Below are 16,066 nucleotides of genomic sequence, written 5' to 3' on the forward strand. Positions count from 1 at the left end.
TTTATCTTATCTTAACTCTGGCATTGTAAGTACCATGCTCTACCCACTGAACAACACTGGGTGATGATGCAACCTAGTGGTTAGAGAGACTGATCTGTATAATAAAGAAATTATCAGATAAGTAGCGATGTAAATGTAATGATGTAGGCTTGGCATGATCAGCCCGATGATTCAATTTCATTGCACAATAGTTCAAAAGTCCTTAAATGTTAAAAAAATAAAATGTCTGCCCACCATGACCTTATACTTGCTGGTTGTGGTAGTATAGCCATTAGCTGGTGAATTAGAACATTACCAAGTACATTTTTTTTTTCATCTTTGGATGAAAGCATGAAATCTGGCCAAGATTAGCTGACACTTAAGAACAATAACAAGCCTCTTTCTTCGCTTCAGCACCTATTTCGTAGTTATATTTTTTTTGCGACATTTCAAAAGTTTTCATTCCAAATGCTTGGTTGGAGACATAGCTATAGATGGCTGGTTGTTGTGTGGGTGCTGGTGCCGACTCACCAGTAGAGGTAGTGGGCGATGTAGATGTTGCCTTGTGCTCTGGACAGCAGGAACATGACGAGGGCGTTCTTCAGATGACACTCAAACTTCAACGCCTGGGAGGAGGGAGAGAGAGAGAGAGAGAGAGAGAGAGAGAGAGAGAGAGAGAGAGAGAGAGAGAGAGAGAGAGAGAGTGTGTATGGTGTACTATATACTGTATATGTGTGTGTGTGTGTGTGTGTGTGTGTGTGTGTGTGTGTGTGTGTGTGTGTGTGTGTGTGTATATTGCAGTACCTGCACAAGCTGCGGCAGGTAATCAGCCAGCTCATCGTCAGTACTCGCCTCAATCCAACTAACAGCCACACTTCTCACCTCTGTATCTGCAAACCTACACAGACACACAGTTAGACACAAAGCATCAGCAAAGAGTGCTACAATAGAATAGAATAGAATAGAATAGAATCCTTTTCGTCCACATATCAAATTTTGCTTTTAGCTTCACCGTGGTACAATTAAGAACAACAAAGATATACAACAAAGATATAATAAATACATAATCACACACCACAAGACACAAGGACATCATCAGTACAACAATCAATAACTACAATCAAATCAATATGACACCTACAATCAATACACACTTATGATTTTTTTTAAATGTTACATCAAAGGGACAGCCCTAAATAGGAGTGTAATTTTTCAGTGTCTCAGATTGTTTTGCTGCCTGAGGAAGAGCTTTGAACTTGAAACGCGTTCCATACCCAAATGTATATAAACCTTCTTTGTCTTCATCCCTTGGCACTTATGTGCTTTTGTTTACTTGTGCACTTATATGAAGCATTAATAAACTTTCGCTTTTTGCATTCATTATTTAGATAATTTAAGACTTCTTAAGGACCCGTGGACGTCCTGTGCCTAATGCGTGTGTATAAGCCCAGCTTTTGAGCATGGTGCGTACTTGGAGTCCAGCAGCTCCAGGGCGGTGACGGGGGCCAGCGGAGGCCAGTGGTGCAGCAGGGAGTGGAGGTGAGTCATGCTGGCCCAGTCCCAGCTGGGCGCGCTGGCCAGCACCTTGGGGAGGCTGCTGGGGTGATCCCTCCGACAGTGAGGCCGCTGGTCCCACAGGAGCTGGTGATCCGCCCGCTTCAGCCTGGGGATGGAGCAAGGAGGGGTGGGGGGTGTGTGGAGGGATTGGGGGGAGAGAGAGAGAGAGAGAGAGAGAGAGAGGGAGAGACAGAGAAGTATACAGTGTAAGTGTATTGAAAGATTTTTGAGTCTTCTTTTGTTCGTTTGTTTTGAGGTGAAATCTTTTTTTCTCATAGCGCCCCCTTTGGGTTTTTAGCTCACCAGCTCAAATTTGTCATATTTCTTTTCTATTTTTTTTTAATCATTGTATTTTATCACTGCGTTTTAATAACTAGTCCTCTAAGTTTCAACACTGTGCAAATAAACCAATAAAATGATAAAAACAGAAAAGAGAGAAAAAGATTGTGTACCTCAAAAAAACAATCAAGGTGGCAAATGAAAACACAACTGAACTGGACAGCAGAAATTACAAGAAAACAAAGAGGAATAAACCTCTTAATTTCCAAATCTGTCCAAGATAGGACAGACAGAGGGCGGGGTAGGTTGGAGAAGTCGGCTTGTGACTGGAAAGTCACCAATTCAAATCCCTCGACCATATGAGAAGATATTGACAGGGAAAGTGAATGAGAAACTCTCTACCCGTCCTCAACAACTAGCTGCTCAGTGTTTAACAGTAGCAGACTGGTTGTACTGGGCAGCTCCCAGGTGTTAATGTTTACAAGATTGTGAATGTGAAGCAGAGTGCTGCTGACAAAAGAGCAGGCGTATTCAGCTGACCTTTCCTGGACAAACAAAGGCACAAAAACAATCATATCATGGAGTCCTGCCTCCAAGAGAGCCATGTGACCCTGGCAACTCCAACACTCCACTGACCTACAGCAGGAAATGAACTATCTCAAACACTACCGACCTAATCTGAAATTCCTTCCCTAGTTTCCTTGTCCATGCCCTAACCTTCTCAGTTGTGTCAATATGCACTGTAAAACTCCAGATCGTTAATATTTTTCTGCGTCAATGTCATCACGACAAATTCCTGCATATTTATTGTACTCTGTGATTAAAGAGACCAATTTTCTAACTGATTGTGTTAAGAAACTTGTCTCAAATGTGTCCTTGATTCTTCACTCCTCCAAATCCAGCGGGAAAAGTTGAGACAGTTCCTTGGATTCTGGAGAAGGGAGGACAGCATCCGCCCTGCTGAAGTGTCCTTGGAGCAAGACACTGAATCCCTACAAGCTCAGGCGGGGCTGTTCTGTAGCCGACCCTGACCTCTGACCTCCCTGTGGAGCAGGGCAAGCGAAAAAATAATTTCTCCTTCTGGGACTGATAAAGTATCATATTATTTTATGGCAGTGGGGTGGTGTAGCGAGTAGGGAGACTTTCCTTTATCTGAGGGGTTCCCAACGTTTTTCATATCAAGGACCCCCAAATATACGCATTTGACCACTGACCCCCATTTGATAAGACTGCATCCCAAGGAGCACTGTCTAAGAGGATTTATATTGTTGGATAGGATTCAGTACAGAAGTGGCTAACTGCAGAGGGTGCAGTGACTGAAATTATAAAAACAGCCAGTTGTACATTATCTCATTGTGCTAACAATGAGATAACCTGCTACTTTAACCTGGCTTCAAGCCCCTGTGACAACAAGCATCCTCCCCCTGCTGAAGAGTCTTTGAGCAAGACACTGAATCCCTACCACTACTTGAATTTCCTCTTCGGGGATCAATTAAGTATCACACACACAAAAACAGGACACATGACAGATTAGCGATGCTCTGGCTGCACAAGTCTCGTGCCCAAGACAGAGGCTGGGGGAGTGAATGGGCAGGACAGAAAGCAGGCGGCGAGGGCCCAGTGAGAGAGCGCTCTGTGCTAAAGAGCCGGTTGAGACTCATGGAGGTTGGCAGAGTGGCAGAGGTTTGGCTGGCAGCGAGCATAAGAGGGCATTTAGCTGGGACTGGAGCAGCTGTGGGAGAGCAGACACACTGGAGCAGACAACACACAGGCATTTATGGGGAACTGAGCCTGGCAAAGTCAGTGTCATCCTTTAAAATCACTTCTGAAAGCTAGCAAGTCCAACGGATTTCGGGTGGTCTAAGAGAACGCCAGCAAGCCTTCAGCTGAAGGGGGTAAATTTAACTATAACTGCTATTTCCATGCATGTTTTTGAAAATCTAGTAACACTGGTTTGTACAGAAAGAGCTTTTATTTTAAACATTTTCTGCAAACCAAATTTCCCTTACAGGACTATAAGAACTGAAGTGAACTGAAGTGAATTGCAGTAACACGACACATTAAATCTTCTTTCCAGATAATACCATCTTAGAAATTTGCTCATATCAGTTACAATTGTTACTGCCATTTGTTATTGCAACTTTACACCCAACTTTTCTATCCCTAACCCTCCATTTGAGTATGATGGACCCTAGCGGAAATGCTCCTCAGTGGGAGATTCTCCTACCCGAAGGTGGAAGCTCGGCTGCAGATTTTCTCCAGTTTGCGTCGGAGGTCTGGGTCCAGCTCCTCCAGTGTGTGTGGCTCTGGGCTGGGAGCCTCCAGGGGCCCCACGTACAGCACATCCACTGCTGGGCTGGGAAAGTCCACCTGATGGTAACACACACACCAAGGTAGGGGTCAATTCATTCCACTTCCAGTTACTTCAATTGCAACATCTGAAAAATTCTTCCCACATAGGTTCTTCTAATCTGTAAGGAAATGACGGAGAATGGAGGCCCTGTCATTACACATCAACTGCAACGCCGTTACAGTGAGTCAATTCAAAGTGAACTGAAGACTATTCTGTCTTTGTGAGCAGAGTCCTGACCTGGATTGACTACAACAACTACTACTACTATTACCACAACTACAGTACTACCGTTTCTACTATTAAAACCACCACTACCAGTACCATCACCACCATTACTGCTACTACTGTCATTACTACGATTGCTATCACTATTACACTAAAACTACTACTACCACTACTACTGTCACGGCTACTACTACTACTAATATCACCAGTAGCACGACTACAACAACTATCAATGCTAGTACCACAAGGAATACTACTACTATTACTATGATTACACCGCCACTGCAATACTACTATCACTACAAATACTACTACTATTACCACTACCGCCACTACCAACCTGTAGTATGATCCTCTCTGCCAGCGGCCTCCTGCGGTTCCCTGTAGAGCCAGCGGCAGCAGCAGCTCCCTGGGGAGACGTCCACAGACACAGCAGCCTGCTGCCTCTGGCTAGCACCCTGCAACACACACACACACACACACACACACACACAGTCAGCTACACATAAACAAAAACAGATACACATATGCAGGACGCAGAACGCAAATAACCAGTGTTCCTCCCACTGTGGCTCTGATGTAAACTTCCTCTGACTTTTCCATGACTTTGCATAACTAAGTTGGAGCGCTAAAGATTTAGTTTCTTCTTGGTTTGTTAATGTTGTTTTTCAGCTAAGAAAGGTCTAAAGGGGTAAACAGCCTGGTTTCCACTACAGCTAGGCTGAAACCACCATCTAATGCAGTGGTTCTCAAACTTTTTGGCTCGTGACCCCTTAAAACAAAGAGATGCCTACTCGCGAGCCTGCGTGGTGAACAGTTCACCCAAAAATAATTTTCCCTTTTCAGGCTGTTTCATTTGATTATCAGAAGAGGCCTAGAGGCTGAAAACTAGTATTTCAGTATTTTACAAGAAAAAAAGCAAAAATGAGAGAAAAATCTGAAAAATGACACATGCTAGTAAGTTTTATATTGTAGAAATGTTTTTTCCTATCCCGAAAATCCTCTTGCGACCCTCCAAACCCCAGTTTGACAACCAGTGATGTAATGCAATGAATGTGTGAAACAAGTTGTAAAATAGATTATGGTATATTCCTGTAAAGTGACTCATTTGTAAAAATCCCTGATATTCCCCGACTTCCACAGAGAATTCCCTGACTCCCCCTATCTGGAATACACCTCTCAAAATTCCAAGATATTCCAGAAATTCCCTGACAAAGTGGGAACCCTGAATGACATTCACTCAACAGACACAGAGTCCAACCACTACCGACGGAGCCTCTCTCCTCACCGTCTGAAGTCAAAGAGCGGCATGGAGACTTTGCCCAGCAGCTCTGGAGCTTTCCTCTGTTTGTTGGAGTCTGGGGAGCCGCTGGCGTTCTGGTTCAGCAGGCCGAACAGAGACAGACTCAGGATGGACTCCAGCGGGAGAAGAGCTACTGCTATGGGGAAGTTGATCCTAGGAGAGACAGGGACAGTGTTAGGAACATGGGAGGACACTACAAATATAATATGGCAATATATTACTATGGTGCTAAAGGGATAGTGACATCAGACATCATGTATTGGTAAATGTCTTAAATAAACGTACTACAACTGTTACTGTACAAGTCTATACAATGATAGCACACAAGAAATATAATATAGGACTTCAAATTTCAAATACCAAATACATGAGTGAGGTGTATGCTGCAGAAAGGAGAGAGGAGAGGAGAGGAGTGGAAAGGTAAGGAAGGAGAGGAAAGGAAAGGAAAGGAGGGGATCACTCACAGCTCGTCCCATTTGATGTGGTAGAAAAAATTTTTGTAGGTGCCCACTTTCTTGGACTGGACCGGTTTAAACAGGTTCTTGCCGTTGTGGGTGAGGGCACACATCAGGTAGTACTTCTCATAACTGAAACAATACAATACAATAAATATTGCTTCTGCGTAAGATACTATTAAGTACACCAGTATACATTGAGATATATTCAATTTTTATTTTTTAAACCTTTCATTTACCCAGGGTAGATTGACTGAGCATGCATGCTTTTTTTCCAACAATGTCCTGCTTTGTATTTATACAGTTACATAAATTCCCACCCGGCAGCTCCACTGGAGCAGTTGGGGGTTAAGTGCCTTGCTCAAAGGAACCTCAGTAGTTATTGTTGTTGAGGGAAGGGAAAGCATTTCTCATTTTCCCTATCCAGATTTTCCCAGACGGTCTGGGACTTGAACCAGTGATCTTCTGGTCACAAGATACCCACTGCTGACCCTCAATGTCTATATACTAGTATAATTATGACTACAGTATTACAACTATATAAGATTCTACCTTTCTATTCATTTATCTATTACCACTATATATACTTACTACTTCTGTACCATTAATACATCTGTATAATATTAAGTTAATGTGTTAATTTGTGTGAGTGAGTTCAAATAACCACAAATCAAGAGAAAGTTTGCTTAACTGCACATTTTTCACTGTACCAACAGCATATTGTGGAATTTTTAATTCTAGATGTGATGCAACAAAACCCAAACAAATCAATCAAATTCAGCACTTAGTTCAGTTGCACCAGTTAACCACACTTCCAAAAATAACCTTTCAATTGCAATTACACATACACATGGGAGTGGAGAGAGAAAATACGAGCACGCCGGTGATACATTTACACTACTGGAGGGTTGATCCGTTGCTCAGTGCCATCTGTGTGCTGGCAGATAAACAGCCAGTCATGCTGTCTCAATGTGCCAGCGATGCCATGGCATCCACTGAGCCCCAGATGGATAACACACTAGCCACAACAACGGCAAACACCCAGACCTCGACGAGGGAGCGCTCGAGTCACACCACATTCTCACAGAAATGCCTCGTCAGTAGTTTGGGCTGAGAAGTATTTGCTGCGCCCCTCTGGCCTGGTGTTGTGATGGGCTAAATATTTTTGGAGGTGTCTTTGGTATGGCTGTCGCTGCAGCAATGTTTGGTGCCGGCTTAAAATAGTTGCTGGAAGAGGCTCCGCCGGGTGACGGGCTGGAGGAAATAGGCCTGTTATTAAGCAGCTCCTCTCTCTTTAGGAAGGCCTCACTGGCCAACCAGAAAATTACTATGGAAGGCACTGAAGCACTCTTTAAGACAGGCATTTTAAACCGCCTCCATCTCACAGGCAAAGTTCCTAGACATTTTCCATTTGGAAATTCCATACTTTTCCTAGAGCTTAAATTTCTTGACCGGACTTAAGACCTTGGTTGGTGTTCAGTATGATGTATGCTGAAAGAGGCTGGGAAATGTGGCTGTCAGCTAGAGGATTTCAGTCTATAGTTGAGGATTATTTGTCACAACACAAATATCACAATAGATGAAATGACAGCAGGCTTTACAACAACATACACTGTATATCCACGTGTATTGGGCCTGAACAACACTATCTTTTCTCATCCAGACATCCTGTGCAAATTCAAAACTTTTCAAGACTTGAGCTTTTCACTGAAAAGGAAAATGATCAAATTCATTTTTCCATACGTTTCCAGACTTTCCAAACCTGTGTAGGAGCTTTACACTGTGGAAGGGCTTGCCAGAAACGTACTGCTCCTGGTTACTGTAGCGTGACGGTGCTGAGAATGGAAAATTTGGCTCAGCTCTGTTCCAGACACACGCTGGAGATAAAGCCAGGGTGGAACTGGACACCAGCATGGAAAAATAAGACGTGGGGAGCAACACCGGAGCTGCTTGTTTAGTGGAAGACAACAAGGCTATCAGCTGTGACAGCAGGGCCTGGGAGACTGTGGTGTAACGTTTTGGTGTCAGCAAAACAGCATTCCAATATTTTCTTCAGCTCCAATTTGCCAACACTTCTCTATCGTACACAGGAATATTTGTTATATCTATTTAAGCTTAAATTTAAGCCTATTCCACTGTTGCACTCATTGTAAGTACTTGGCAAATGAAGTGATGCTGATTCTGAGGTGCTTCCAGTGCAGGTTTGTTCATCTTTACAGATGTCTTTATCTTCGCCCCTGTGTTGTATAAGTACTGTTAAGTGAATTGGTGTGTGGGTGGCACTAATAATACTGAGCGAGTGGGTGATCATGCCAGAACAAATGCATGAATAAAGGTTTTAATTATCCTACAGCAAAGGGCTCATCCAAAATTGAACATTTCCAGGTCCTGAAAGTTTTGGAATTGCACAAAAAGTCTGGATAAGTATGGGGGAAGATAAAGATACATATATAATGACACACTTAGTGGGCCGTACACCCCACTATCACTTCACACATTGTGATTTATTTACTGAGTGACATGGCCAGTATCTCCTATTTTCTCAGGCACCTAAGCTAATTTGCTACCACAGCATTAACTGACAATGGTACTCCCAACTGATTACCACTAGCTTTGTGAAGCAAATATAATACAACCAACAATGTGCACTACGTCATATGTACAATCAATTATGGTCATTGTAGTTCACTAACTGGCAACATCAAATTTTTTGTTGTTTTTTTAATTACTAAAATACACTGATGGAAATGCCAGGTTTAAACACCAGTTGCGTGCATCACAGCACCCAAAATGATTCTAAAACAAAAATGTACTTGGATGGCAATTAATTGAAATGGGTGGGCCGCACAAATGCTAGAATTATATGGGAAACACTGATTTATTCCCCAACTTTTATATTTTAATTGATCTAGCAAGCAGTGATGCCACAGTACGCTCATTCCCGGTGTGTTTACCTGCTGACCCAGTTGGCGGGGATGCCGTGCATGGCGAACAGGGTGAACTGGAGGTGGTCTGTGGTGCCGGACGCCTCCTTGCTGCCCCTCCCCTCCGCAGCCTCCCCGTCTGCAGCCTGGGCCGAGGCGGAGGAGCTGAAGGAGGAGGAGGCGGGGCAGAAGGAGCGCAGGTAGAGCTTGGCCAGGTCGTACACAGCCTCCGTCAGCAGAGCCATGCTCTCCTCCACAGGACTGGTGTGACCTGTCAGGGTCAGACAAGGGCCATGGAGGGGTCGTGGTAATAGCTGGGCTTCCATCCATGTGTTTTTATGCAATTTATAATGTACTGAATTAGAAAAATTAGAAACTATTGCAAAAATGTTTTTATGCTCACTCGAGTAAAAATGTTTTATTGATAGAAGAAATGATTTGATAAATAGCAACGGAAACACATTTGTCAAATAAATAATGGCGTAGGCTTGGTTCAAACTTGGAAAAGTGGTGTTGGAAGCCCTGAAATACAGTAATATATCTGCTGCATGCTGCTTCTCTCTCTCTCATTCATCTATGTTGTTCATAATGCAAAGCAACTTCAACAAATCTATAAGTTCACATGCTATGATACTCATGACTATTATGACTATTACTGCAAGATGCAACAAAGAAATTTAAGCTTAAGTGTGTTTATCAAGTCAGAGTGCGTGTGTGACTGTGTATGTATGTACAGTACTTACCATTTGATGACCCACCAGATGATGTGGACCCAACCTACAAGGTAGAAAGTCTTGGTCTTACAAAGACATCCTTACATCTATGCAATGCTATGTATGAGTGTTTATGTATGTGTGTGTGTGTGTGTGTGTGTGTTCAGGCCCACCTCAGGCGAGCGAGTCCTGGGCAGGTTGACGGAGCGTCGGAGCCTCTTGATGGCCTCTGTGATGGCCTGGGTCTCCACCTCATCCAGAGCACAGCACAGGTTCTTCACTGTCTGCACCACCCTGTCCACTGTCTTATACTGCGTACTCTGCACACACAGAACAGGCTGGTTGGTTGATGTGTCTGTGTGTGTGTGACAGCTGCATTGCGGTTGTGAAACAAATATCTTTTTCAGATTTTGTCTTCAAATTGTTTTTAAATGGTCAGCTACAAAACCTGAGTAAATAAACATCATGCTGCTGCATGAGCCCATTGTTTAACATAAGCACAAACACATTTAGACAGTATTACAAAATTAAACTTAGACTAAACTGTGTGCATGTGTGTGTGTAAACAAGACTGGAAAAGAGCACACTCATGTGCGTGCTTAAGGGTTCTGTACATTCATTGCATGCCATGTTTCCTTTATTGCTCCCTCAAATTAAACTTTATACCATTGCCAGGTTTAAGGCTGGGGGTTAGGGGGGGCATTAGAACCCCGCTCTTGGTTCAGTCTGTATTCAATTACTCCACAACAACCAACACTGGCTTGAAAACAGATGTGCCATTTCTAGAAAGTCTGCCTTCCAGGAACGTCCTGGTCCGCTCGCATTCGCGTGTGAAGTATTTGACGCCACATGAAAACCCTTGGGAGGTTTGAAAACAATTTCTGGAGTCCTTCACCGCGCTATTCAGTAAATGTTTGTGGTTCATTCAGGTGTAGCATCAGAGACGGGACCCAGGAACAAAATGAGTCCCAATACCCAGGCGAGCTACACGTTATTCCATTTTGAAATCACATACTTTTCCACACGGCAGTTCTTAGACATGTAGATGTATAACTAGCTGTTCAACACATGTATATACAAGTTAATATTATTAATAGCTAATGGTGTACACAGCATCTCTCAGGGCAATTCAGTAAGCAAGCAAGTCACAGGGCAATGGCAAATGTCCAGATTTTACCCCAGACATTCTCATGATTGTCATGTGTTTTCCATACTAAAGGACCTGGAAATCATCAAAATGATTTCACATCTTTTTCCATACTCCATACTCAGACCTGCGCAGGAACCCTGTGTACCTCATTCTGTAGGCAGATGTTGACTTGATTGTGATAGCCCTCCAGATAGTCAGCCAGGCCTTGTCTGCACGGAGAGACAGAGAGAGATACAGTAAGTGAGGAATGACAACAAAGGAGTCAGAGAACAGACAGACAATAAGAGAAAGAGTTCAAGAAAGACAGTCAGAGCAAAGAATGACAAGGATGGATAGAAACATTGCTGGAATGAAAATGAGTGCTATCGTCTAAGACATCAGGAACTGCAGCAGCTGAACTTGGTTCCTGTCTATCGTCACCAGTGCCGATCAGATCAGGACAGAGAAAAGCAAAGCAATTCCAGTTGACTAAAAATAAACCTAGGACTGCTGCTAGGCCTGAAAAACATTTAGGAAAACACAATTGGAATAAAAAACAGTTTCTGTGATTTGACTGTTACCATATGGGAGCAAAAGAGAATCCTTTAGTAATCAATAGGTCCGATCAGTTATCAATATTCTACAGCCATCCAAAGTCCCCCTGCATTCATCCTGCATCTATCCTGCACCAGTACTGCAGACAATGCTCTCTTAATGTCAGTTAATAGAATGAATTTAGTCTAATGTAATACAATACTCTAGAAACTAAACCAAATTCAAACTAGAAAACCCTTCTGAAAACTAACTGGAACGCAACTGAATGGAAACTGTATTTGATGAAAAATAAATAAAGCATACTGGTCACTATAAAACTGTAATATCCCTGGAACAGGGAGAGTCAATCATGTTCCCACAAACATTAATTGCTTGACTGAATTTCAAAATTTTGGTCAATATTCAATATGATGCATGTTAATGGTGTCTGTGCAATATAACTGCCATAACAATCTGCAGCTGCTGAATACAATTCTTCACAACAATACCACAATGTCAAGTAACAGTTGGTCTACAACTACATAAAATGTGAAGTCACAGACATATCAGGACTGTAAAACTTGTCAAGATCTGGAAACGATCAAATTCCAGTTCAATACATTTTCAGGCGTTCTAGCTGTGTGTAGGAACCTCATACCTGGTGACGTTCTCCTTAAAAGGCCTCTCCACCTGGCCCAGGTGCTTCTCCAAGTCTATCGCAGAGCTGTCGTCTTCCGCCTGAGCAAAAACAATAAAGGTTTATCAACCAAGCGTACAAGCTGCCAAGTCAGCAGGCGCCTAGCTCAAAGAGATGCACTATCATGATGAAACAGTGAGAGAACCGGCTCAGCAAGCGAGGATGAAGGTGGTTGGTTTAACTAGGTTAGGCTATTGGAAGAACAACAGTCGTAGGATTATGGTTGTTTGAGTTTGTATGAGCATCACTGGCAGCTAGAAGTACAGTGAACTGCCAAGTAACAAGAATCAGAATTAGTACATTTTATGGACTGATTGGATTATCTGGATGAATGGATGGATGAATTAATGGAAGAATGGATGATGTAGTGAACAAATGGAGTGAATGAATGTATGTTTGTACTGATGTATGTATGCATGAATGTTGGATAGACAGCAGGGTTGAGAAATTGGCAGGGGGCTCAGGGCAAAAATGCCCTTAAAAGTTCATAAAATGTCCATGAAATTAATATTGAGGTGGCAAAGAAAATCCCCCGATAATAGTACCATTTTTTACATTTTACCCTGTTCTATTAATTTGTTGAGTTGTCAAATATTCACACATTAATGCAACTGCTGTCCCCCGTGGACCACCATCGGTGATTCGTGGGAGCCTATGACTGGAGGACTCTTTCCAGTGCATTCTGGGACAGAAAAATGTAGCTGTTTTTGATCAGAAAACAGCCAACTATGAAGCCTGAACCAGTAGAAAATGTTGGCACCATGTAGCCAGCTGAAAATGCAGACCCCACGCAAATCAACAAAAAATAAAACAACCAATATCGTAAAAAACTCAACAATGGAGGGTGAAAGTGGCACCATACTCTTCTGTGAGGCTTGACGCCAGCAGCGGGAAAGCAGTCAAACCAAATCTAAGTGGCACAAATTGAGTGTTTATTTGCCAAGATGCAATGCAAATCTATTGTTTCACAGCTGAATAAAACTGCCCATGAAAAGGACTAAAAAGCCCCTAAAAATCAGATCAAGGGAGCAAAAAACACCCTAAAAACAAAAAAAACAAAAAGCCAATTCCTTACCCTGACAGACAGAAAAATGAATGAATGACTGAAGGGACAGGTGAACAGATGGATGATCTGGGCCAGAGGGACTTACAGTGCGTGCCAAGTCCCTTCTCATGGTGGAGTGAGAGAGTAGTTGTAGTCTGATCTCGCTCTCCCACTTCCTGCAGTTCTGGACATACTCGTGGCTGCCCAGGCTGTGTTTACTGTGGCGCAGGGCAACAAAGAAGAAAGGTTATTGCAATCATACTATATAATAGCAATAATACCTGAGAACAGTGTCCGAAATTAACTTTTGGGACCATCTGCCAAGGCCTTAAAATATAAACATTTACCTGCCAAGAAAAAATGTATTGGCCAAAATAATTAATATTCATTTTTCATACAAAAATACAATCTTTCATAGAAATATGTCAAAGTTGCTGAAGTTTAGATGATTTGTGTAGAGTCAACTTTGTCTAGAGTCAGTGTTACAGGCAGCCAATCAGGAACCTCTTTGATACAGAGCTGATGTTGTGCTTTGTTTTGATTGGCTCATGGTCAGAGAGTGTATGGTGGCCAGCAGTGATAAAGTCTGAGAACAGACAGAGACCAAAGGCTGTATATAACTGAGGCATTCAGGCGTTATTGTATAAGACAAATATTACTGGAATTTGGTGCTTGGCGGTTGTTAATTTCAGATCCTGCCTGAAAAGGCTGTCTTTACTGTTACTATGGGTACAACAGTGATGCAGTTGTTAAAAGCATCAAAGTATCTATAATCACAGTAAAGAATGTCCTCGAGGGTATTAGGGAATTTATACAATGGTTACCAATGCATGTGTAAAGTTTGAAACGTTTTCCTCAAAGTAAAAGACCGAAATGAGAATAAAAAACCAGCAGAAAGCATGACAGATCGCAGACTAGCTCCCTTGTTACCACAAGAGTTGGCAGCAACGAATAAAGCATTGCTAGCCGTGCTTTATGGGAATTAGCAGTATGGTTGGAGCAAGATTTTGACCAATCAAATTGTTTGGCTTAAAGTGTCTGTTGTGCAAATTATTATTGTCTCCAGACACTACAAAATCTCCATTCAAACATGCATCTCTATGGCAGCCACAATCATGGCAGGCACTGGAAAACAAATACGCAATTTTTAAAATTTGGGTGTAGTGGGCCTTTAAAGTCCCGGCATGGGAGGAACCATTCCCATGCATCCCAGATTAGAGGGAGCAGAGTATTTCCATGGTGGAAGAGGGAGCAGGGCGTCGCAGAAACATCCGCCGGTCCTCATTTTAAAAGCTTTTGAGGGCCGGCCAAGATAGAAGAGATAGAGAGAGAGAGAGAGACAGAGAGAGAGAGAGAGACAAGAGTCATGGGGGTTTGTGGTTGTGTTTATGTGTGTGTGTGTGTGTGTATTGAAATGTGCTTATGCATTTGTGATACAGCCCATACATAGTGTTTAGTTGTGTATCCATGAATTCGACTTTCGATGTTTGTGTGTGATTAGGCAAGAGCGTGCACTGTAGATACTCATAAGCTAGTCTGTGTGTGTGTACACATGCATCCTTATGTGTGTATAAGTGTGTATCCCTGTGTGTGTGTGTGTGTGTGTGTGTGTTATGGTGTGTTTGTGTGTGCTGATGTAAGCGCATGCACTGTTAACACAAATACGCTTGTCTATGTGCATATATATGTTTGTGTGTATGTATGTTCCCTGTATCCGTATGTGTGTCTATGTTTACCTGTGTATGTATGTTAGAGCGTGTTTGGGTGTGTATCAAACACGGGTCATACATTGTTGTTGTCCTGTGAAAACTTCATTACTCTAATTGTTGTCTTGTGTGTTTGTGTGCTCAACAAGTTTATGACCCTCAGGCCCATGAAACCCATTCAAATCTCAATATATCATTTTTTTTAAATACCAGGTCAGTGTAAAAAAAGCTCCCAGTTCCTCAAAAGCTGACTTTTTGGAGATACACTTTTTGGAGATGTGTGTGTGTGTGTGTGTGTGTGTGTGTGTGTATACTCACTTCTGCAGCACCTCCTCCTGGCCACAGACCTTGAGCAGGTAGCTGGCGAAGTCGACCTGGTCCAGGTCATCATGGACCCAGCAGAGAGTCTGACTGATCAACAACTCCACTGGAGAACTCACTGAGGAGGGAGGGAGAGAAAGGAGGGAGGAAGGGAGGGCGGGAGAGATCGGGGAAGGGATGGAGACAGAGAGGGAGGGATGGAAGGAGAGAGAAGGAGAGATTAATGGATGGAAAGGGAACCACATGAGATAGAAGAGAGAGGGGCAAAAGGGGAAAGCCAGAGAGGAGGGAGGGATAAAGGGTGAGAGAAAAAGCGAAAGGGAGGGTGAAGAGGAGGAAGGAGAGGGAGGAGAGGAGAAAAGGGGGAGGGCAATAAAGAGAGGGTTAGGGGAAAGGGTAATGAGAATAAGATGAACGGCTTTTAAACCAATGAGATTAGCTGCTCCACTTAACATAGCATAAAAAATTAAAGGGGCAGTGAGCTCAGTTCTATCCAGGCTCTTCAGCTAAACCAAATTAAACACAAAAGGGAAACAACATGCTACAGGGTACACCAACATAAAAAGCATTCTGGTGGTTCCGCTTTTTTTTTTTTTTTTTTTTTTTTTAAAGGAACTGAGGAATTTAGAGCATCTCAATCACCCTATTCCACACAGTGAAATTAGGAATTTGTTTCAGAGACACAGCGTTGCAGGGATCGAACCTGTGACAGGACGTCACCCTAAACACCCGGCCTGCCTCCTTCATTGGTTCTGCACCAGTTGGGGTCTGTGTTTTCTTGTTTTAAGTCACAAACCAGCATGACAGCCACCTATATCAACTGTGTGGTTTTCTCTGATGACCAAC

The 16,066-nt window shown here is 42.8% G+C and overlaps 2 protein-coding genes across 2 annotated transcripts in view; both read right to left on the reverse strand.

Annotated features, from left to right (window-relative positions):
- pik3c2a (phosphatidylinositol-4-phosphate 3-kinase, catalytic subunit type 2 alpha) overlaps nucleotides 1–16,066 on the reverse strand; it is a 57,250-nt gene that overhangs the window by 15,193 nt on the left and 25,991 nt on the right. The window contains exons 5-18 of the mRNA XM_071911104.2: nucleotides 15,218–15,338; nucleotides 13,300–13,411; nucleotides 12,110–12,189; nucleotides 11,084–11,147; nucleotides 9,962–10,108; nucleotides 9,819–9,852; nucleotides 9,106–9,346; nucleotides 6,161–6,283; nucleotides 5,682–5,849; nucleotides 4,734–4,851; nucleotides 4,043–4,185; nucleotides 1,451–1,642; nucleotides 784–877; nucleotides 511–605 (exon numbers count right to left, since the gene is read on the reverse strand). Coding sequence (XP_071767205.2) covers nucleotides 511–605; nucleotides 784–877; nucleotides 1,451–1,642; nucleotides 4,043–4,185; nucleotides 4,734–4,851; nucleotides 5,682–5,849; nucleotides 6,161–6,283; nucleotides 9,106–9,346; nucleotides 9,819–9,852; nucleotides 9,962–10,108; nucleotides 11,084–11,147; nucleotides 12,110–12,189; nucleotides 13,300–13,411; nucleotides 15,218–15,338 — 1,732 coding nt within the window. The remainder of the gene's footprint in view (nucleotides 1–510; nucleotides 606–783; nucleotides 878–1,450; nucleotides 1,643–4,042; nucleotides 4,186–4,733; nucleotides 4,852–5,681; nucleotides 5,850–6,160; nucleotides 6,284–9,105; nucleotides 9,347–9,818; nucleotides 9,853–9,961; nucleotides 10,109–11,083; nucleotides 11,148–12,109; nucleotides 12,190–13,299; nucleotides 13,412–15,217; nucleotides 15,339–16,066) is intronic.
- The window catches only part of LOC139920982 (uncharacterized), a 59,800-nt gene continuing 44,038 nt past the window's right edge, over nucleotides 305–16,066 (reverse strand). The window contains exon 8 of the transcript XR_013504376.1: nucleotides 305–316. The gene's annotated coding sequence lies outside the window, so the exon portion shown is untranslated. The remainder of the gene's footprint in view (nucleotides 317–16,066) is intronic.

This window comes from Centroberyx gerrardi, chromosome 4, assembly GCF_048128805.1.
Source record: "Centroberyx gerrardi isolate f3 chromosome 4, fCenGer3.hap1.cur.20231027, whole genome shotgun sequence".
NCBI lineage: Eukaryota > Metazoa > Chordata > Actinopteri > Beryciformes > Berycidae > Centroberyx > Centroberyx gerrardi.